This window comes from Mercenaria mercenaria, chromosome 4 (genome assembly GCF_021730395.1).
Source record: "Mercenaria mercenaria strain notata chromosome 4, MADL_Memer_1, whole genome shotgun sequence".
Classification (NCBI taxonomy): domain Eukaryota; kingdom Metazoa; phylum Mollusca; class Bivalvia; order Venerida; family Veneridae; genus Mercenaria; species Mercenaria mercenaria.
The window spans coordinates 15,560,787-15,585,730 of NC_069364.1; the positions used below are offsets into that span (position 1 = coordinate 15,560,787).

Here is a 24,944-nt window from a genome sequence, read left to right on the forward strand (position 1 = left end):
GGTTTCTGACAAAAAGATTATCTGTTGTCATGGCAACCAGATTTCTGCATGGATTGGTGGTTTTTTTTAACATACTTTTCTGCGTAATGTATCTGAATACAGGTATTAGTAGGGCACTTCATTAGGAGTTTTTTTGTTCTGGTCCCTATGACCTTGACTAAATTACCCAAGAATTAATAGGGTCATCTACACATCAAGACGAGTAAACTTATTTAGTTTCAATGACCTCAGTGAAATGGATCTCCAGTTATTTAGCAGAAAGCATTTTCAATGTTAAGGTCCATGTGACCTTTACCTTTGATCCAATGACCCAAAAGTCAGAAGGAGTCATCTACATATCAAGACCAATAAAGCTATAAAGTTTCAATGTCCTAGGTGAAACGGATCTCCAGTTATTGAGTGGAAAAAGTTTTCAATATTTAGGTTCCTGTGACCTTGGCCCAGTGACTCCAAAATCAATGGAGATCATCTATACATCAAGACCAAAAAGCTTATGAAGTTTCAAGGTCTTAGGTGAAATGGAACTCCAGTTGTTGAGCAGAAACAGTTTTCAATATTAAGGTTGCTATGACCTTTGACCCAGTGAACCCAAAATCAAAAGGGGTCGTTTGTATATCAAGACCAATGTCCTAGGTGAAAAGTTCTCCAATTATTGAGTGGAAACCGTTTTCAATGTTCATGTCCCTGTGACTTTGACCCAGTGTCCCAAAAATCAATGAAGGTCAGCTACACATCAATACCAATAAATCTGTGAAGTTTCAAGGTGCTAGGTAAAGTGGTTCTCCAGTTATTGAGCGGAAACTGTTTTCAATGTTCAGGTCCCTGTGACCTTGACCTTTGACCCAAAAATAATATGGTTCATTTACACATCATGATCAATAAACCTATGAAGTTTAATGGTCTTAGGTGAAATGTATCTCCAGTTACTGAACAGAAACCGTTTTCGATGTTCATTTCCTTGTGACCTTGACCTCTTATCCAGTGACCCCAAAATCAAAAGGGGTCACCTACACAACAAGACCAATAAACATATGGAGTGTCAAGGTCTGCGGTAAAATGGTTCTCCAGTTATTGAGCGGAAACATCTTTTTATGTTCAGATCACTGTGACCTTGACCTTATACCCAGTGACACCATTCTCACTTAGGATCAACTACTGTACTAAGGGATAATTCTGGCCAATTTTCATTGAAATTTCCCAGTAAGTTCTGACAAGTAGCGATAACAAATACTTCTTAAATTTCAGATCAAATGCAGTAACGCTTCATGTTATCACCATACCGGAACCATTCAAACTTGGGACCAACTAGGGTACTAGGTGATCAATCTTGCCAAGTTTCATTGAAATCTGCCTGGTAGTTTCTGACTAGTAGCGATAACAAGAATTGCTAACGGACGGATGGACCATGGACGAAAAGCGATTTGACTTGCCCAATATCTGTTAGATGGTGGGCTAAAAAACGAAAAATTATCACACCCTGTAGCTAAAATCACATTATTGATTAATACAATTGATATATTGATGTCATCAATTTAATTTCAGGCAGAACACTTTTCCCCAGAGCAATGAGGCAGAATCCAAAATTTAAAGTCGAAATCATTTCTGGTTCAAATGTTATTTTCAAAAATAGATTTCAAGAAGAATCACATTCAGATTCAACATATTCTACCGAACAGTCGACGGACAAAAGAGATACTAAAAGCTGCACCTGACCGACACCTGAACTCTAGTCAATACTAAAACCAAGAGGGCCAAGATAAGAAATCGCTCGACTGAGAAAAAAATGGAAAGGTGCTTTGGTGCAATGATACATTTTTGGAACAATCAATTCAAATAAGCAAGAAAATTTACAAGTCTGTCCTTATGTAAGTTTATCTTAGAGTTGCCTCCTGAGTGGTGTATAGTTTGACCCTAAGGGAATAATTTGAAGCAATCTTGTAGAGGACCACAAGATGAAGCAATCTTGTAGAGGACCACAAGATGATATTACATACTACATGTAGTAAGAGACTGTTTTTGAAAAGTACGTCTGCCAGTACTGCTCAGTCATTTGAACATTGCATCTTTGCGTAGACGTTACTCTGCAAAAAGCCTTAAATCTTAAGCACTAATAAGCTGTAACCTTGACTTTGATTCGACCAAAAGGCCCAGACAATGTGTACATCTCCTGGTATAAATATTTCATTTAAATCAAGCCAGTGCTTTCCGAGGAATTGGGCTGAAACTATTTTAAAGTAATGTTACAGTAAGCTCAGTGGTTTACTAGGAGATGTTCTTTGAATGTCGACAACGGACGCACAATTTTTTAGCTCATGTGAGCTAAAAAAAACAACAAAAAACAACAAGTAACAGTATCAACCTGTATCATTTTTAATAACTTTCATGAACAGATTTAACATCAAGATTTTAAAAAATAAAATCCGTCATAACAGTTGTGAAAATTAATAAAAATGAAGCAGCTTTTTTCTACTTTTTGAATGAACAATAATAATGTTTTGTTACAATATAATGAAAAGTTGGTTCCATATAAAGACAACACAGATCCATATATTACATTTTGTATGCATATAAAGGGAAATCGAATTGTTTGAAAATAATTTCATTTAACAAACTTGAAAATATTTTACTCGATGTGTGTCCCCAATTTAACTTTTATAAGATCGGCTTTCAAGTCTCTATGTTTTATTCATTCAAATGTAAGGGTCTACTTGGAAATGCTCGCGATGTGAAACGTGTAACCGACCAAATACAGAACAAATCTTTCAAGCTGACAAAACCGATAACCTTGTCACAAATGTATGATTTCCCCTGTCTGTTTCTCATTATCATTAGTACAACTATATGTATTTTTTTTCAAAAGCCGTAGACGCGTTCAGTTGACATTTTGATATGAAGTTGTTTAAGGTGTTTGTATCTCTTTTGGGCCTTTTTTTATTTCCGGTAACATGCTCCAAACAATTAGGGTAGGTAGGTCGGTATTTTTTGTTTTTGGTGAGGGGGGGGGGGGGGGGGGGGGTTTATTAAGCTGGACTTTTCGGAAATTATTTTTGTTTCAAACAAAATCAATACAAATAAGGGGGTTATGCCTTTAGAGCATCAGTATGTTGGTTTCTAACATCACTGTCTATGTTTAAAGCCTAAAAGCTTAAACAGTGCAGTTTTGCAACTTGAAAAAATCTTCAAGGCCATAGAAACATTTAAGGTCAGGCCAAAAAATTAGGGTAGGTCGTGACACTGGAATCAAACAATTTTTAACGACTTATAATTTGATAAAATAAAGGTAAAATAAGCGATAACGGCAAGGTGATCCGACAGAAAAGCTATGTGATATTTACGATCAATTAATAGCGTGATCATCAAGGAAAGTGCGCTTGAAAAATAATGTATATGATTACCACCAGTAAAAAACATTATCGTAGAATCTTTGTGCGTCTACGATCAATTAGCATTGGCTGAAACAGATAAGAGTGACTAAACATAACCGACAGGACAAGAAAATAAACATTTACGATAAAAATATATAACGTACGCTAAGGCAGCTTGCCTTGAAAGCAACGCATCATTTATACACAAAATTTAGAACAGTTTGCCTGAAAGCAACGACCAATAAAACTATTAGTACATTATATAAAAAAATGTGTTTCATTGAAAAATAGTTAGATCGTAACAAAAATCTTTAAAAAACGAAATCTGACTAAAATATGAAGATTGCAAACTTAATGTTGAATAGAACACAATTGAAAATATATCAGCGTAAATGTGAAACCTGTTTTTTACCTAGTAACTGCATTATACAACAGAATTATTCACTATGTTATAATTTGTTTGTTTGTTTTGGGTTTAACGCCGTTTTTCAACAGTATTTCAGTCATATAACGGCGGGCAGTTAACCTAACCAGTGTTCCTGGATTCTGTACCAGTACAAACCTGTTCTCCACAAGTAACTGCCAACTTCCCCACATAAATCAGAGGTGGAGGACTAATAATTTCAGACACAATGTCGTTTATCAAATAGTCACGGAGAACATACGCCCCGCCCGAGGATCGAACTCGCGACCCCGCGATCCGTAGACCAACGCTCTTACCTACTGAGCTAAGCGATCGGGCTCACTATGTTATAAACGTATGTAGTAATTATTGTCACGAGGTCCAAAACCACTGAATATCAGTATTTTGTCTATATGTTGTTTTGTCCTTGTTCCGTGTATATATTGTATGAAATGTCTTTATGTGTTATTATTTAGTATTATTTCCATACAGCCCGATCCTATATGAATTCCTATATCATTTTCTTTTCATTCATCCATCTAACATTTTCTAACACTTACCAGTTAATTAGAGGCCTTAACAAGATTTGCATGCCGGGCCTCATTTTTTTTAAATTTTTCCCGGATGTAACTACACGCATGCGCACTTGGAAATATATTCTTGATGGTTTGCGCCTGAAGTTTTTCTTTCTGATACATTTATTTATCAAGGTCTTGTTTTTGTGCCTTTACAGGTAATTGTTATTGCATTCATTTTGTCATGTATTCATGCATCTTTCCATATCATATTTATGTAATTCGGTGCTGTATTTATTGAATTGCACTTGGAAATATATTCTTGATGGTTTGCGCCTGAAGTTTTTCCTTCTGATACATTTATTTATCAAGGTCTTGTTTTTGTGCCCTTACAGGACAAAACGCCCCATCCCAAGAGAAAGAGAACACACGACATTGGTGGCCAGTGTGGATTTTTCAAGTACAGATGGGCGATATTTTATGGTACGAAATTTTGGGGACGAAACAGGTACTACGGGAATGACGTCACGGATTCCCGCGAACAGCCAATGAAAACGGTTGTAATAAAGAGGATTACTTCCGAAGTTGGGTACTTCCTCAGGAATGTCATGTAAACAAACACATGGACATGACTATTAAAGTGCACATATTGAAAGTTTTCTTTATTTCTTTTAGAGCTCAGTTAAACTATTTAATTAAATACAATTCGGTGGACTACCTTTCTGGATTGTGTCGTCGTTGGAAATGAACCAGGTTCAAAGGATTTTCTACACTTTCAATGTACAGTGACTTTGACAGTTCACTGACAGATTTGACAGCTGTGACTTTGTAAAAGTTTGGGAGTTTGTGATAAGAGTTAGTGACTCTATAAGTGATTAGATTTATTGTGGCAGTAAATATTGACATTTTACTGGATACCTCACTACACTTTATTAAAAAAAAAAAAAAAAAAAAAATTCATTGACACATTTTGTACATGTATATTATAAAAATGTATTCTTAGAAATTAATTTTGCATTGATATTTTCAGGCTGAAGTTTAAGGAGCCTTGTATCTCAGGCTGCCTCACTATACTTTGAATAATTTGCTGATTGATTGAATGGTCTAAAGTGTACAGTGGTTGGCACGGGTGACAGCATCACAACTTGACACAAGCACAGATTTACAGGTGGTGAAGGGTTGGTTACTTGGTATTTGGTGAGCTAACAATTTCATACTTTATTAAATCATACCCCAGTCCAAGAAAATCCTATATTGAAATATATCAAATATATTATAAAATATTCACACAGTACATTATTCCGGTCACAGTACATTATTCCGGTGTAACATCATATATTTATTTGTGTGTAATTTTCATCAGTGGTGTTCTTCTTTTGAAAAAAAAAAAAAAAAAAAAAAAAAAAAAGGAACCAGCTTTGAACAGAATTTCTTGTAGCTTAGTATTAGATAAGTGCAGTATAGCATTTAGATTAGTTTGACACAGTTGTAAAGGACTGAAGAAGCCATATTTTAAATCTAAACCAGAAGTGATCTTGTTGAGCTTGTTAGATTGGAGCAAAAGTTTTTAAATGCAATATTTATTCTTTAGATAGAATAAATGGTTCATTTCAAAAAGTTGTCGCGAAATTGAACGGTGATCAAGACTGAGGCGAAGTAACAGTTGTGGAAGATATACAGTCAGGTGGTAAGGTCTGAATTGAAAATCAGACATATTATTGAATAAAATCTGAAACCGTGTTGTGTTATTTCATCAAAATTTTCTGTTTTTGTGCAGAAAATATAGAAAGCATTTGAAATATAATATTTGCAGAATATATTTCTTGTGTCTTCTTATTATCAAGATTACTGGTTCAAATTAAAATTTAGTTTGATCAGTATTTTTACACAAAACCGGTTACCACAGAAAAAGCTGTTTTCCGGATTACCACATTTGGCAATTTATTGCAATAATTTTGTCCGTGGTTGAAAAATTTGTTTACAACTTTGTGTTTGAGTTATACAGCTAGTGGTGAAGCTGTCATTAGAATATATTGTAGGGTGAGAAGCAAACAGTGTTACAGAAAAATTGTCTGCATAGTATGGTGTACCAGGCAGACCATAACAGTCATTGATTTTACATAGAATATTTTTCTAGAGTAATAGAAATTGACTTCAAGATCTCTTGTTTGTGTAACAAGTTTGATCTTTTGAACACATTGATTGATACTCATACTATTGTCAGAACAGATTGTATGGTGTACAGAGAAGGCCATTGTGTATGAATTGAGTGCATTGGTGACTTAGCCTTATCAGTGATAGCTTTTTGATTTTTTTTATAGTGAACTGCTGATATCATCATCATTATCCCGACCTGTGCTTTACAGATAGTATGGTGTCTTGGTAGAGCCATTTCCCAAAACCTGAATTTTATGTTACATTTTTTCTTTTGTCATATGTGATCCCACACTTCCAGTATTAGTGTACTTTATTTTGTGAGGTACAGTTGAACCTTTTTGAATTGATTTGGTATATTTGTTTGCTTTGATCATGGCGGATGGAACAACACGGTCAATGGAGTATTCTCCTGCAGATCTTGAATATTTTGCTTCAGAGTTACGCAAGTCTGGCAAATTTCATGTCAGTGAGTTTACTAGTACCCCACATACTACAGGTATATCCCATACTACCACGTATAACGTGACACCAACCCCAATACGAGAATATAATAGGAGGTCCAGTAGATTTGGTGCAGACAGACCACATCCTGATGAAGCTTCTTTATATCCTCCTACTACTGCCCGTTTATTTCCAGGATCTAGCCCTTCCCAGTATGCTGATAGATCTTTTGTGACCCCTCGCATGGATTATGTACATCCTCGCATTCCTGAGTTACCATCTTTCTCTGGTGATGGAAAGTTAAATTCTTCCATGTTTGAAATTTGGAGGTATGATGTAAATTGTCTCCTTGATGAGAGCATTTACCCCTCCCATATTATTAGGGAGGCTATCCGTAAGTCCCTCAAGGGCAGTGCCAGAGGTGTTCTTCTCCATTTGGTTGAATATGCATCTGTTACAGAAATTATAGCTGAACTGGAGGGTATATATGGCAATGTACAGTCTCAAAGAACGACTCAAAGAGCAGTTTTATAGCGAGAAGCAGAACGCAGAGGAGTCAGTTGCAGATTATAGTCTACGTCTAGAGCGACTTCTTAGCAGGGTCCCTGGACACCTTGATAGAACAAGCAGGAACAACATGCTGAGGAGTAGGCTATGGTCAGGACTTAGAGATATGGACCTAAAGAATGCATAAAGGTACCTCTTCGAGAAGCACATGGATTATAACACGCTTCGAAAAGAGCTGAGAGCCATTGAAGAGGATCTTCGCCAATCCAGAACTCCAACATCTGTCCTTAAACCTTGTAAACCTGAAGTGAAACAGGAAATATCCCTTCCATCTGAAGACAAGAAGACGGATACAGCTGACCCAGTTGCTGCCAAACTGTACGCTACCACCGTAGAAAGTAGACTACTTAAGGAAATCCAGAGCATGGCCAAGCAAATGGAACGGATGGATGCCAAAATCTCTGGCATGGAGAAGGACATAAGAGACTTGAAAGCTAACCAAGCCAGTAGAAAACAGTGGAACGGTGGTAAGTCCAAAGGAGCAGATACTCCAAAGGAAGAGAATGTTGACAAGCCAGATTTAAACTCCAACCGACCTTCGTCGTAGGGCAGATCGAAGGTCGAGCTCATCACAGTGTTAGCCCTAGTTCGTCTTTGCCACTTGTTGGTACATCTAATGAGGCCGATATTCTTATCAATGGTACTTTGACTAAAGGTTTGATAGACACCGGATCTATGGTTTCTACCGTCAGTAAATCCTTTTTCAAATCGTTAGATCCACTGCCAAAGTTGTGTCAGCTTTCAGACTTCAGTTTGGACATTACTGGTGCTAATGGTTCTCAGATACCATATTTGGGGTATTCTGTTTTAGATGTTTCTTTTCCATCTTTTGCATCAACTACCATTCCAGTCCCTGATTGTCCCTGACACTGCATATTCACTCACTGTCCCATTGATAATAGGTACCAACATTTTGAACTTTTTGAAGTCATCTGGAACCGAAGGATTATCATCTTCTCTGTCGGATGCCTTGGCTTCCCTGCCCGGAGAAAATACCACACCTGTCACACTTCTTCATCAACGCACAGTTATCGTGAAACCGTATGAGACTACGACTCTTGACGGCAAAGCAAGGAATATTGGTAACATGTCAGCAGGTGTTACAGAGTCTACTGATTCCTTGATGTTGAATGTTTGTCCTAGGTTAGTAAAGTTGCAGCCAGGTAGCTCTTTTTGTAGAATTCCTGTGCGTGTATGTAACTTAACTGCCAGACCAATCTCTATACATCCTAGAATGACACTTTGTAATTTACAGGATGTTTCTGTTGTGCGGTCTATTGATCCCTGTGAAGGAATTGTTGATAAATCACACAACTCTGACAAGTCTCTGGAAGATCTTGGTATCATAATTCCCACTGACACATTAACTTCTGGACAACAACATGAAGCCATTTCCTTTCTTTGTAAGTGGAAACATATTTTCTCGGCAGGACCTACAGATCTTGGTTCCACAGACTTAGTTGAGCATGAAATCAAACTATCTGATCCCACTCCTTTAAAGATCCTTACCGTCGCATACCTCCAGGAATGTTTGAAGAGGTTCGTGAACACCTGCGAGACATGATCAATGCTGGAGCGATCCGGGATTCGAACAGTCCTTTCTCTTCCAACGTAGTTCTTGTTAGGAAAAAGGATGGCTCCTTGCGTTTTTGCATAGACTACCGGAAATTGAACAATCGCAGCATCAAAGATGCATATTCACTCCCTCGTATTGATGAAACTATAGACTCTCTTGTTGGTTCTACTCTCTTTTCTAAACTTGATCTTCGCTCTGGTTACTGGCAGGTCCCCATCAAAGAGGAGGATAAGCACAAGACCGCCTTCAGTGTTGGTCCACTCGGCTTTTTCGAGTGCAATAGGATGGCCTTTGGTCTTACAAATGCCCCTGCAACGTTTCAACGTTTGATGGAACGTTGTATGGGAGAGCTCCATCTCAGAGAATGTTTGATATATCTCGATGATATCATTATCTTCTCTGATTCTGTTGATTCTCACTTTCGGCGTCTGGAAGCAGTATTTCAACGTCTTGAGCTGCATAACCTCAAGTTAAAGGGATCCAAATGTGAGTTCTTTAGACCCCAGGTTCAGTATCTTGGTCATATTGTGAGTTCCAGAGGTGTTGAAACCGATCCTGAAAAGATCAGAGCTCTGAAAACCTATCCAGTTCCTACAAATATTAAGGAACTCCGAAGCTTTTTAGGTTTTTCCGGCTACTACAGACGGTATGTGGAAAATTATGCTCAGATTGCCAAACCCTTGAACGATCTTTTAGTTGGAATATCTACAAACAAGGCCTCTCGTAAGATGAAGGTTCCCTTTGTTTGGGGTCCAGAGCAACAGAAAGCTTTCTCTGCCTTGATCGAGAAATTGACTTCTCCGCCAGTCCTGGCTTTCGCAGATTACACCAAACCTTTCATTCTTAATGTCGACGCTAGTTGCAGTGGTTTAGGTGCTGTGCTTTATCAGATTGGACCTGATGGAAAGGAGCATGTTGTATCTTACGCAAGCAGGGGCTTGAGAGCTAGTGAGAGACACTATCCAGCTCATAAGCTTGAGTTCCTGGCTCTCAAATGGGCTGTTTGCGATAAGTTCCATGATTACCTATATGGCAACTGTGTGGAAGTCCGTACCGACAACAACCCACTCACGTATGCTTTTTCTTCTGCCAAACTGGATGCCACTAGCCACAGATGGCTTGCTTCTTTGTCCACCTATGACATCAAGATGAACTACAGGTCTGGAAAGGAGAACATCGATGCCGACACCTTGTCTAGAATTCCCTCTTCTTGTCATGACTCCAACATTCTTCTTTCTGATGCTGTAAAGGCTTTGCTTCAAGCTCAGTCTGATGGTCCAAGTCAGCGACCAGCTGTTGAGTGTATTTCTTTCAGTCAGCAAGTTCTTACTGACAACCCCCGTGATGAGGTACCTGTTGGAAGTGGTTTGAAGTCGATAGACTGGAAGCAGGAACAAGCAACTGATCCGACTCTGACCCGTGTTATTCAGCTTCTTGAAGTAGGTCACAGACTTACTGAACGTCAGAAGGCGCATGAGACATCACAGGTGAGAGCTTACCTCAGAGAGTGGAGTAACCTCTATCTCAAAGATTCTGTTCTTTTTCTTAAGGGTATATCCAATGGCTATCCCGTCACTCAGCTTGTTCTTCCTGAACATCTTTTTGACCTTGTTTTCCAAGGCTTACATGAAGAGGCAGGTCATCAGGGTTGTTCCCGTACTATTTCCTTGGTCAGATCTCGTTTCTTTTGGCCCCAGATGGAGCAGTCTATTGAGCATAGAGTACGTAACTGTCCTAGGTGTATTCGACGGAAGAGGCTGGATAAGACTGCAGCCAAGCTGAATCCTGTACATTCCAGTTATCCTATGGAAATCGTCTGTATGGATTTCTTATCCCTTGAGATGTCCCGTGGTGGTTATGAAAATATCTTGGTCATAACCGATCATTTTACTCGGTTCGCCCAGGCACTCCCAGCCAAATACCAGACTGCACATACTACCGCAAAGCTTCTCTTTGAAAATTTCATCTGTCACTATGGTTTCCCTAGTCGGATCCATAGTGATCAAGGTCGAAATTTTGAAAGTGAAGTGATCCGGGAGCTCTGCAAGATCGCCAGTATTGACAAGTCCAGAACGACCCCTTATCACCCGCAAGGCAACGGAATGCCGGAGAGATTTAATGAGACACTCCTCAACATGTTGGGAACACTAGAAAATCACCAGAAGGCCAACTGGAAGTCTCATGTCCCGGCCTTTGTCCATGCCTATAACTCTACCCCTCATTCTTCAACTGGTTACACACCCCATTTTCTTATGTTTGGGCGCCATCCAAGGCTTGCAATCGATGCGTTCTTGGGCATCGAACCAGATAAATCTGAGGTCAAGGACAAGTCCTATGTTTCTGGTCTTCGCCACAGACTGAAGTTTGCTTATAGTGTAGCAAGCAGAAAAGCCAGGAAGCAAGGTAGAAGACACAAGAGGTGGTATGATCTCCGGGTAAGGGAAGCCAAGCTTGAGGTTGGAGACAGAGTCCTGGTAAGAAATGTTGGCATCAGAGGGAAGGCCAAGTTAGCAGACAGATGGGAGAAGGACGTGTACATCATTGTTGGTCAGCCTACTGAAGGTATCTCCATATTTGAAGTGAAGAAGGAGCATAGCAGAGAAAAGCCTACAGTTCTTCACAGAAACCTGCTACTCCCCTTTATGGGAATTCCTTTGAACAGAACCCCACCCAGTCCAAACCTAGATTCTCCCAGTAGTGTTTCCCTCAATGCACAAGATTCTTCTCCAGAAACTTCTGTTCATTCTTCAGGTACTCCTGAGACAGAGAACATTCAACATACATCTGTGAATACATCACGGAGAACGTCCCTAACAAATGATGTTTCTCATTCTGTTTCAGATCAGGCAGATCCTGTTGAAAAGATAGAACTTAGCCGGGCTCCTAGTGCTAAATATGTAATACCAGCTCTACGTGGTAAGCCTGACGATCAGACAGAGGTGCAGAGGCCTAGACGAACCAGAGCTAAACCTGGGTGGATGAGATCAGATAGCTGGAATTTTAAGTGATACTGGTCACTTTCATTTTATTCGCATACGGTACAGTGTATAATAGTTGTATTTGATATGTTGCACGTCAATATACCTGTTTTTATTATTTTGTTGTCCCTAGTTTATTATGTGGTTCATTGAATGTATCACATAAAAGTACTGAAATCCTTGATTTGTGTACTTCACAGTACAGATTGTTCATATTTATTGTAGACTGTGCACATCTACGATAAATTTACACATATTTATTTTTGCGATCCGTGGTTGAAGATTCAACATATAACTTATTTCGCGGAGTTCGATGTTCGGTGGTTAGTCTTGTTGAAGCGGAAGAACTTTGTTTGCTATATAACCATGTAAGGTGTTACTACATATATAAGTGTTTGTACACGTATATCTGTAGTAAACATATGCCTTACTGTAGTGAGTAGTTTAGTTACTTTACCGTCTAGACTGACATTAATAGTACATTAGTAATTCTGCTCCAAGCTGGTATATTTTGATTCTTTTGAATGTCGGGCCGACATTCCCCGAAGAGGGGGAGTATGTCACGAGGTCCAAAACCACTGAATATCAGTATTTTGTCTATATGTTGTTTTGTCCTTGTTCCGTGTATATATTGTATGAAATGTCTTTATGTGTTATTATTTAGTATTATTTCCATACAGCCCGATCCTATATGAATTCCTATATCATTTTCATTTCATTCATCCATCTAACATTTTCTAACACTTACCAGTTAATTAGAGGCCTTAACAAGATTTGCATGCCGGGCCTCATTTTTTTGAATTTTTCCCGGATGTAACTACACGCATGCGCACTTGGAAATATATTCTTGATGGTTTGCGCCTGAAGTTTTTCCTTCTGATACATTTATTTATCAAGGTCTTGTTTTTGTGCCTTTACAGGTAATTGTTATTGCATTCATTTTGTCATGTATTCATGCATCTTTCCATATCATATTTATGTAATTCGGTGCTGTATTTATTGAATTGCACTTGGAAATATATTCTTGATGGTTTGCGCCTGAAGTTTTTCCTTCTGATACATTTATTTATCAAGGTCTTGATTTTGTGCCTTTACAGGCCAAAACGCCCCATCCCAAGAGAAAGAGAACACACGACATTATCATTAAAAAAAGAAATGTATTCTATTTGATGGCTTGTAACAGTCTAGAAGCCACTTTTCTAGGCTCACTAGACTGTTCGTATCATCATTCTTGATGTCTTCAGTGATTCCAGCTCTGCAAAGCCCCAAAAGTAGTGTCCGGTCGTTCCATTTTTTGCCGTCATCGCATGGCTTTCCAGGTGGGCAGTATTTACCAAAGAGGTTAATGTTAAAGTCCGCACCACAAGTTGGGTACCGCCCTGCGCCGTGCAATTCTTCAGCACAGTTGTCTGCTGATAAATCCCTGTCTCGGTCCTTGGTTGAGAATCCTTGCAATACCCCAAGCCAAAAACCTAATCTGCTTTTCATTCCTAGAATTTAAACATCGGTATTGAAGGTTTTGCATCCGAAATGACAACCAGCATTTTATGTGATCTCCGTATGCTACTAAATCATTCTTATGTTCTTGTAGAAACACATCGCCGAGTATCATTTCGGGTCTATTAGCCTGCTGGCGGCAAGTGTTTTTGCCTTTGCGAGCAGTGCAGACCAAGATCAGCCTGCACATCCGTGCAGTCTAATCATGGTCTGCACTGTTCGCTATTGAATCAGAAAATTTTCAGTTCAAGTCATTCACGGTACAGCCCAAAATTGAAAGATAGACTAGTCCATTTCAGAAATTTAGCAGGGTAATGGTTAAATCTAGACTCGTCAACTTGCTTAATTTAAAAACCGAAAAGCAGATTCTCTCTCAAAATTCTAAGATTGCAAATTTAAGATTCGTATTGTGGTAGATTTTCCTCCACGTAAAGCTATCTCATAATAGAAAAGCCTATTATTAATTCTTCAGATGGAGCATGTATTGTCTTTTTTCTTTCTTTTTTTATTAGGGATACCTGTTTTTTAAGTGACTTTACCTTCTCTGATCTGTACAACATCATGTAGACTTAGTTTGTAATCTGAACCACCCGCAAGCGAGAAGTGGTTATAGACCTCTAATCCCATGGACCCATCCTTTCCGGTCACTTCCAGTCTGATCCTGGTTCGACCGTCATTCTTTGCGATCCCTTGAATGTACTTCAAGCCTAAAAGTGTTTATCAAATATTTATAATCAGGTTGTTTCAAGCAAGAATAATGGCGACATATTTTATCTATACATCTGTAAGGAAAATATATTCAACACCATGCATGTCAGTTGTTCTTCGTCAGATATATATGAGATGTTTGTTACTTCTTATTCTGTAATAATAACGTTATGTCTGTTTCTGAACACCAGTGTGAGTGTTTAAACGTATGTACCTGTTAGTTTTATAGGAAGCCAGTACGAGTCTGTTGAATGGAAAATTTGTTTCACAAAAGCTGAAATAAAACTCATTTCAAAACTTGAATGACTGTGTCCAATGAAACTGATTCTTTTAAAATGAATAGCAAAACAGACGAACTTAAAGCGTTAAAGAAATGATTTCTGATGTCATGACAAATTTCGTTAGTGGAGTTGTATCCAGCAGTCATGTAACTGTTTGTAGAGGACAGTCTGACTCAAAAAGAAGCCTTGAAGTTAATAAAACTTTGTTTGCTGAAAAAAACAATTTACCGAGCTATATGATCAAGGAGAGGAAAGTGATTGCAAACAGAGCAAGTTTTAGAAACAGATCTTGTATGAAAATTGATAGTGACCATGTTTGGTCTTAATTTGTAATAAAGTCAAGTCACATACGAGGGTTGGTCAAAAATAACTGATCACTGCCTCATATTTTTTTTTCCACAAAGTAATCAAAGTACTGAAAGTACAGAAAGGCTGGCTACCGCAAAACACTGGATGAAAACTGTGCGGGAAAGATGTTTGCAAAATCTTAGATATTATGGGTTTTCCATATCAAACTAAGGCGAGCATAGGGTACTGTTGTGATAAATCATCTTGATTAACTTGAGAAGGTAGTGTAAGGATATTACGGACTATAGATAGTGAAAAAATACATTGGGGATAACATAATTAGTGAGACAAACGGCACATAATTCTCGCTTGGGAATCTGAAAAACGCAAAGATTAATATCTAACAAAAAAAAGTCAGGTTCCGAAAACGCAATCCAATTAAACCACAACCATGTAACAGTGTATGTACTGATTTGTACACATAAACATATCTTCAAAATATAAATAAAGTAAAAATTATAGACAAACGGGGGCAAAATGAACAATGAAAGGAACACAGTCGGGCACCGTCTTGTAAATGTCAGTGGCAAACACACCACAGGTTAATTTAAACCGGTTTATGCTACGTTTGTAACCTTATCATTGGCCCCCACCATGGTTTCAAAGTTAACACTAAAAAGCCAAGTTAATTCATTGACTTTAATATATAGCATGGACTTGCATATAAATAAGTAAAATCTCATATCAATATACCGTGTTTAGGAGACCACTTTAACTAATTTTTCAGGAGGGCGTAGATTCAAGCCCCACTCGGACCAAACTTTTTCTTCATTATATTTCTTTTATCTAGTAAGATAAACTGTTTTTCTTCCAAGACTTATTAGCATTCATTTGTTGTACAAAAGCGGAAATTTTTTCATTTTATTAGCCATTTCTTGCTGTTTAATGTGAAATTAACCTCTGATACAGAAGGGTGAAGGTTTAGACATCTTTGAAAATACTTAGTTACATGTTGTAGAAGTTCTTGATTTTGCATCTATTCTTTAGTTTACAATTTTTTGAAGAAATGTTGGTAGGTTTTACTTCTGCCCTATGGTTCTTTTTGAATGCAGAGAGCAAGGCCATATTTTTTTCAGTGTTGGAGCTTAATTTCTGTCCTATTAAATCCTTTTTCTTGAAGCTCCCCAGAAAAATTGTTATCGACAGTTTTATTATGTGTTTTATAATTGTTACGCAATACTTTGAGGTTTCTTTTAGCAAAATATTTGGTAAAATGAATTCTCTGCGATCGTTTTGCGCAGTGGTTATCACTTTGAAAGTTGTCTCTGTTTGAGCTTGAGGAATAACATAAATTATACAAAATTTAAAAAAAAACGACACGGTAAAAGTCGTTTAAAAATGCAACACAGTGCGAAACAATGTTAACTTCATGACTGTATCAAGTTAATGCAATTGTTAAACATTACCATTACGGGTCCACTATCTTAATATAACCTGAAATACAGTTGAAAACGTGTGTTTAAACAACAATCGCTTACATCTACGTCCCCACCCCCTTAAGCAAATTAAAGACAAAACACTTTTTACAATATTACTTTCAGCATTCGTCAGAATGTTTCTAAAACGAATTTGCCGAATTAGTTTAGTATAAAAATAGCAAAAAGAAAACGGAAAAAAATGCCGTTAAATCAAATAATATTATAGTTTCTATTATTAATGTAAACATTATTTCTGTAGCAAAATATAACATGTACGCTGTTTCGGTATACGAATCGTAGAATGTGGTCATTTGTTTCTTCTCACGTAACTGTGGCAATTCTACGCAGCGATTACGTCGCGTAGAACCTATAGCAACTGAACTGGAAGAATTGATTTTTAAAAACTATGCTTCCCTTTTACATTATACATATTTTGTGCTCATTATTTATTGCATTATATGCAAAATCATACCAAGTAAAAGTAATACTTTTATTAAACATTTAATAATGCGCAGAATAATTCATATCAACTTTTGTTATGAATGAAACTGTGCTCGGAACCAGCGTTTGTTTAATGAGCTATTAATAGACCGAGGTCATAATCTATAACGAAGTGGTCGCTGGAATTCCGTTTCCATTTAAACAACATAAACATTATTTAATTTAAGGTGTTTCGATAAAATTTTAATTCGATGTGTTGTATATTTTTGTTTTAATACGTCTTACATTTCGCATGATTTATCAGCTTTATCTCTGCATATTACACAGTGTGTGTATTATATCATTGATTTGTGTTAATAATAGTAGTCTAAAAAATGAAGCAAGACGGGGTAAAAGCGAAATAGAAATTCAGAAAGCGCTAGAGGAAGTTGGTTCAGAATCTCTTCTTACATACAGTTCTATCAGACGATGGATACGAAAATTCAACGATGGATAAACTACTGTTAGCAACAAGCACCATTGCAGAAGGACTTTGTCTGCGACGACTAATGAAAATATGGGATGTGTAGCAAAATTGCTTAACGATGACAGAAGATATACATGTGATGAAATTGCTCATGAGTTGGACATAAGTTATAGGCCAGTTCATTGTATTCTTACGGAACAGTTGCAAATGCGAAAGATCGCGGCCCGGTGGGGTGCTGTCAGAAAGAGAAATCAAATCGCTGAAAGCACAGAAAGGTTGAAACCTTTCGAAAAACATGTGGTTCTGGTAAGAAGTTAGTTCAATAACATTAAATTTGCACAGGGTGCCTTTTAATATTTGGACGTTCAACATGTCCCTGTGTCAAGTTTAATTGAATGACAGCCATTTACATAGCAAAAATTTCAACCTTATTTTATTGAAGTGTAATGTAGGAAAACTCTCAAACACGTGATATATTGGTTAACCGTAATTTAAACTGCGCCAGGAATTACTTCCCCGACACAGCACAGACTACTCTAGCGTATTAAATTTAATTAAATATCATGAACAATACAACGCACTAGTAAAAACATCTGCGGCCATTATTTAACGCACTTGTACCGTCGAATGCATGTAGACTAGATTTTTAAACTGCTTTTATGTAAACTCATAACTTAATGAAATAAATTTTAATTTAACACAACCAATAAATGCTGGTTACACCCATCAATTATAATCATATACACACTACACAGACAATACCTTAGTATCGGGCCGCATTTTTTTTATAAAATCCGACCATGAGAATACTTTGCGTCTAAAATCATTTTTTACAATAAAGAAAATTGGACAATTTCGTGTTGTGATGCAAAAGCGAATGGATGTTAATTTCACTTTCAAAGTGAGGACAGGTCTTCGTTAATTTCAGTAAGACAGTATGTTCAATGGATGTGTAAAATATGTTTTCTTTGTCCGTTGTTGGTATTTACCTATCACATTTTAGTCACTTCCACCGTGAACTTGTAAAACCTTCCGCAAGATATTTTGCGGAAAGGTCTACCGGGAAATTTATAAAAACTTCGATAAAACATCGGACTATATAAAATGTCAAAATCGTAAAATATTGAAGTCCGACGTTTACTTATCGAACTATTAAGAAGTGTGTATGTAACCTTCACTTTCACAGGAACTTGTATTTAAGGCATCAAGGTAGTTATTCGCCGGATATGCCACCATGGTCTACTCGAATTTAGTCCATATATTAAATAGATTTTTCCCGACTAGTAAAACCAATTTTCATGTCAAATATCAACTTTATTTATGACAACTTTCATGTGAATTTTTCAATTCAACAACAATTAAAATACAAATCCGGAACTGATGTATTGTTGTTAAAAGTCATAGTAAAGTACCGCTAATATCTAAATATACTCAGCGTCACTGAAAAGTTACCACCCTAATAGCCCTTATATTTTAAAAATCGCATTGGACTTGTTAAATGCATAACACGACTGCATTTTTGACGCAGCTGCGACGTCACTGGTGTAAAGATTTGTCAAATTCGATTAACTCCATTTGAGGCACGTGCTGCACGTGCAAAATGACTTTTTCCAGCAATGTCGACATTACGAATTTTCTATCGCAAATCATTCATCGCACTTGAAAGTTAGCCGACAGACTAAAAGGAATACGTTAAAAAACACAGAATATTCTTGCTAAGAATGCCACGTTTAATGCACGATCAACGCTATCAGGCCATTGGCATGGTTGACGCCGAACTTTCATGTCACGAAATTGCACGTCGCATGTGCTGTTCTCACCTGACAGTCATGAAATGGGTTAGGAGACATGATCGGACAGGGTCTATGAGTAATAGAGCGCGCACAGGCCATGAAAAAGTGACGTCGATATTGTATAAAATAGTAAAGAGGTATATATTAGGTGGTAACTTTTCGGTGACGCTGAGTATATATTCAGGATTTGCAAGGAATGTCAATTATTTATCTTGTAAGTACTAAAATAGGTTGTTACATTAAATATTGAGACAAATATGTAAATTAACCAGACGTCTGACGTGCACATGCAGCACGACCATTTGCTTAACCTTTAACGTGTTACAGTGTTCTTCTTCTTCTTCTTTTGTTTAAGTTTAATAAGGGTCCACCCGCCCTTTCAGGCACAACATAGCTTTCGCTATTTAGAGTAAAGACCCCCGGCATGTCACCAGGCATGCCCTTAAAGATGCTTTTTGAAGCCAAATGGTGAAAATTTACCTCTACGCAATTTCCGTAGGGTATATGCCAAAGGTAAGTAATTTTGATGCCAAAAGTGGGTCACTGTCGCGGCCAATGAGACCTAAATGACAGCTCCCCCATGGTAGCCAATAGGCTATATGAGAAGGTGTGGCAAGGGTCGCCCTTAAAAGGGCGGTTGGGGCCTCTGGTGCAAGGTGTCTCCCGTGGTATTGCTGCCCCTCTCTACTCGCCCCTCACGTTGAGCGTGAAGTTTGAGTAGCTCGGGGTCTTCTCCGCATGCCGTCGATGTACTGGCAGGTCTTCTAACTTGTCTACACGACTGTGCCACTCAGAAGTGTCCCGCGAAGATCTGCCGCAGCGTTCTGTTGTTCTTGCCTTCTATCGCCATGCAGGAGTTCCATCATTACCACCTGAGTTGAATGGAGCCGGATGGCCGAAGCCTTTTGTTAATAAAACTTCGGTTAAGTTGAGTAGGTTGGCTCCCCCGGGTAGAGTCGTTGGAAGTCTGCATGGCCCATCCTCGTCGTCCCAACCTTTGCAGGGCCACTCCCTCCGGATTAGTCAGGACACCGACAGCTGTCTTGGCTCCACTTCTGTCGATGCCCTGTGCCTTGCGACGTGCACGCTCCGGAGGGAAGGAGAAGAACGTGTTACAGTGGAATATTATAGTAATTAATATACTACAGTTATAATAATTTATAAAAAGGAAATCTTAAACAAATATTTTGACTCAATTTTACATAAATCGTACAAAGATATTAAAACGATAAAATAAAATGTTAAATAATAAATAACATGAATCGGTCATTATAAAAGCTGTTCAAAAATAAGCATAAAATAAGAATAAAGGGAAGTAATTCAGAAATCAAATCTATTTTTAATGAAATAAAGCAGTTTATCATTTAGCTTACTCCTACACAGTGATCTCCTTTGTCATTCGAATCAGGACAGGTAGACAGAATCGCATGCATATCTATATCCTATACAACTAGAAAAAATGATTCAGATCATACGCTGTTTTATTACTGACAGGTGCATTATGTATTAAGGCTAAACTAGAAAAATCTTTATTATACGTTTTGAACTATTTTTTCACGGCATAATTTCATGCGCTTCGGTCACGTCTGGGTTTTTTCTGAAGTGTTTTAAAGGAATACACCTTCGCTTTTCAACTTAGCCATGCTCAATGGATCAACAAACAGACTTAAAAACAAAATTTTAATGCGAAATGACACATTCTTTAACCTTATTGTATTTACATATATATGAAAATATCAACCGACTGTAGAACAATGTTCAGAAAACAGTTTATATCAGTAAGAATACCTGTCGATTAGCCCGAAAAAAAACGGGCAAAAACCTTACTGCGGATTAATCTGTCTTTCCGTGAAAATGGTTAGTCTGATATTTTTGCAAGCTCTGGAATATGGTAATTATAGGTCTCAACCACTTCGTGGTTTCAACCTAAAAACCTAGCGAGTGAAAATCGCCCGTAAACTCCTGCAAAGGTACAGTGAGGAAGACGCGGCCGGAAATCGATCCCCCGTTGAGCTATTGAGGCGGCATTCTACAACGTGTCTTTTTCTGCTGAAGTGTTGTCATTGTTCTTTAATATTTCAATTTGATCCGATACAGATGTATATACATGCACATTTTGATATGGTTGGGCCATGAATTCGGTCCAACAAAAATGATTTAAATATATTCTACCATTCTTTATCCGAGAAAAATTAATGAAAATACAAAAATCAGTAAACATTTTTATTTCCTACAATATGCTGAAAACAATAACATACGTGCATGAAATTAACAAGCATAAACACTAAGTCATTATGTTATATATACAATTTTGACAAAAACAGAAAATTTATACTAGTTGCAAAATTATTATCAAATAATAAAACAACTATGAATACATTCCTGTTTACATACCATGTGTCAAATATATAGATATATAGAAGTAGTTTCTCATACAGTGAAGAATACAGAGATGTAGCGTTCCTCTTTATCAGGGTAATACACGTTTACTAAGAATATATATATTAGCATCTGCAGAAGCCCAACCGAGACCGATGATCGACGTAACCAACATACTGCTGGCGTTCATGCACGAAACAAACGTGTAATGGCGCTGTTCTAGCATAATAACAGGACACGAAGACTAAATGTATTGTTTTCATAGGTGATGACTGTACGATCCCGGTACAATTTTTAATTACCCTTCTGTTGTTCTAGGAAACTGAAAATTGTTTTAAATATCCATACACGGGGCCCACAATTCATCAACACTATCAAGACATGTATTCAAGATAGATTTTATTCCGTGACTAACTAAAGTAAAGGAACCAGCGTGGGAGCCATCTAGTCTTTTCGCGTAATGGCTGCCAGGTATTGGAACACTAATTTTTCACTTGGCATGGCAACAGAGGTCTAAATTAAAGCTAGTTTCTGTTTAAATTTCATTGTGGATGTATTTTTGACATTTTGGTAGGAAAAATGGGAGAGCAGGTTATATTTTGTGAAGTGAAGCTCAATTTTAGTATGAGTAGTACTTCCAGGTCACAGCAGTGTGATTTTGATGTGATTTTACAGTAAGCAAATGTGACCAGAGAAATCTCTCTTAGAAGATAAATGACCCCTACTTTTCTCTTCATTTTATGTCAGTTTTATCATAACTCTTTGAAATGAATTTGTTCTCTGAAATGGGTCTAGCTATGTTTGGTAGCTCTTTAAAAAATGTCAGTTTTATATAGAATATATAGGGAAAACTATTTAACTGTTTGTGACCTAACATGACATTAACAATATTTTTGCTTAAATATTCGGTAAACAGGAATACATTTTCTAGAATAATAATTTCACATACGGGTTATTTTGAGTACGAACCATTTTAAACATGCTGACATGCTTCTACGATTCATGTGAGATATAAAATGAAAACATACCGGTTGAGTTAACTAAAAATCGTTCCTGTGATTCATAAAATAGATAGTCGCGCACACACGAAAAAAACAACATCAAAAAAAAAGAAAAACAACAACAATAAAACAATAACAACAAAAACACAACAAATGGCAGGTTAGCTGTTTTGTTCAGTAAACAATAGCATTTCATCCAATAAGCTTACCCGCAACGGACAACACTTTGTGGAGGTTTTCTATATCTTCAGTGGTAAGCTTTACTCCCAAAGCTGTAATTTTGTCGATTACGTCTAGTACTGGACAATTACCTATCTGCAGACACAGGTTCAGAAATTTAAAGAAGTGACCAGTACAGGTCGACCGGTCAAAAAGAGTCATCTTTATCCCCGGGCCTTCGTTTGGTTCACATATGCAGCAAGCAACCGATCGATAGCCAGTTTTACATTTCGGATAGCAGAGTGCACCATATAAGTCTTCGTTGTCGTGACATCTTTGCCTTTGGGCTAGTGTTTTTACAATTCTAGGACCACCATGAGGTTCGCAAATGCAGCACCCAACTGCATGGAATCCGTTTTTACATTTAGGGTAGCACAGAGCCCCATGCTTGTCTTCGTTACTACGGCATGACTGCCTCTGGAACAAGTTCAACTTAATACCGACATCAGTTTTTCTACAAGTACAGCCATCATCATGGTAGCCTCTTCTGCAGTTTCCGCAACAACCCCATATTGTGCAACAGCATCCCTTTCCGTAAATGTGAGCATCACTCCAACAACTAGTGCCGTCATCACGGAGTCCGGACGGACACGAAGCTTTATCAGGCATGCGGCCCGCTCCTCGGCCATACGAATCTAACCAGCAACTTGTCCCGTCATCACGTTCACCGGAAGAACATGGGATTTTATCTGGGACACGCCCAACACCTCGACCATAGGAGTCCTTCCAACAACTAAGACCATCGTCTCGTAGACCGTCTGGACAGGCAGTTTTGTTTGCAATCCTGACGTCTGCATTACAACCAATTCCTTGAAAAACAAGAATAAAGATATTGCTTTAACGAATTTATTTATAATGACGAGGATGATATGTTGTAAAATTTGAAAGTTATTGGAAGGAAGAAATAAAGCAAAATCGTAACATATTCGATTGTAAATTACATAAAATCAATGTTAACTATAATCATATTAAATAAGCCATTGCAGACAAAAGCGGTCCATGAAAAAAATATAACATGATATTAACGGGCATGAAGAGAAAAAAAACACTAAATAACAGCTTAAATTTTGTAAGACTAAACTTGTACGAAATGTACATTTAAAGGAGTTCATGTACTACTAGATATTTATCAATCGTTTAGCCCCTACCCTGCAAAATTTCTAAAATGAACTTGTCCATATTTCAATATGGACAGTACCATTAGATGTTAAAAGGGGTGCTTACCAAAAAGATACTGACCGAATGGCGAACAGTGCAGATCTTGATCAGACTGCACGGATCATGTTCTACACTGGTTGCAAAGGCAAAACCAATTGTATCCAGCATGGTAATTGTTAACCTTTAGCCTGTTAAATTTCTAAAATGGACTGGTCCATTATTCAATTTGAACAGTACCAATTATTATTCGAAGGGGTGTTCACTGAAAATTTACTGTCTGTAAAGCGAAGAGTGTAGACCATGCTCATCCTGCACGTCCGTGCAAATAAAATACCTCAAAGTAAGTAAATTATATATTACTTATTTATTAAACATGTTTAATTCTTACCTTCAACATCAATAACAAAATTTGGATTAATTGAGCAAAACAAAATAAGTCCAAGTTTTAAACCCGACATCTTTTCCTAAACACCGTGTTTTTGTCCGTGTTGAAAACTTCGACGACAGCTCTTTATATATGTGTTGCTTCTAAAAAAATGCATTTTACAAATTAAGAGATGTTCAAGTTCAAGCGTGGTTAACGGATGTACGAGCCTTTTTTTTTTCTTTCAGGATATCCGCCATTTTATTGAAAAATGCTTCTTTCAATGATAGAAACACAAGAATGCGACTTAAAATCCCGGATACTCGAGTACGTTACCAAGTACCTTTCCCTTCAAAACACAGGCTTTATCAATATTATTGCTTTTCTCACACAAATTGATACAATTACTGATCATTCAGGATAAATGGTCAGTTGAGCAGGTACGTTTGATTTGGCTAAACCAGTCAGCTGGTACAAAATGTATTACAATATCTACATTTTATTGTCTACTTGATAAATCGTAGATATTATCACGACATCCAATTTGTTTACGTAATGCGTTTACAATGATCTGGTCAACTGACAGACTTTCCTAGAGTGACAATAGTTATAACCGAAACAAACCTGTTGCCAAGTCAAATATAGTTTAAATAATAATAAAAAAATATGTTTCTGCATATACTGCATATATTCATCACATTATTTTATGAAGAATAACAAAGTTACAAATACTAGATCACATAATAGTAAAGGACCGATACGAGTGCGTTATCGCAAATATCATGGCCTTGGGTGCAATCAAGGGTTTTCCTGCGAAGATATTAATCGAGGTCTTTGAACCCAACGCCGTGATATTTGCGAAAATGCAC

At 37.5% G+C, this 24,944-nt stretch overlaps 1 protein-coding gene across 1 annotated transcript; it reads right to left on the reverse strand.

Moving 5' to 3' along the window:
• Positions 1-21,163: 21,163 nt before the first annotated feature.
• LOC123553219 (uncharacterized) lies at positions 21,164-24,275 on the reverse strand. Its single transcript, XM_045342963.2, has 2 exons — positions 24,100-24,275; positions 21,164-23,362 (listed from the first exon to the last, which is right to left on the reverse strand). Exons 1-2 carry the CDS (start codon positions 24,167-24,169, stop codon positions 22,527-22,529), a joined length of 906 nt encoding a protein of 301 aa, XP_045198898.2. The 5' UTR covers positions 24,170-24,275; the 3' UTR covers positions 21,164-22,526.
• Between the last annotated feature and the right edge of the window lie 669 nt (positions 24,276-24,944).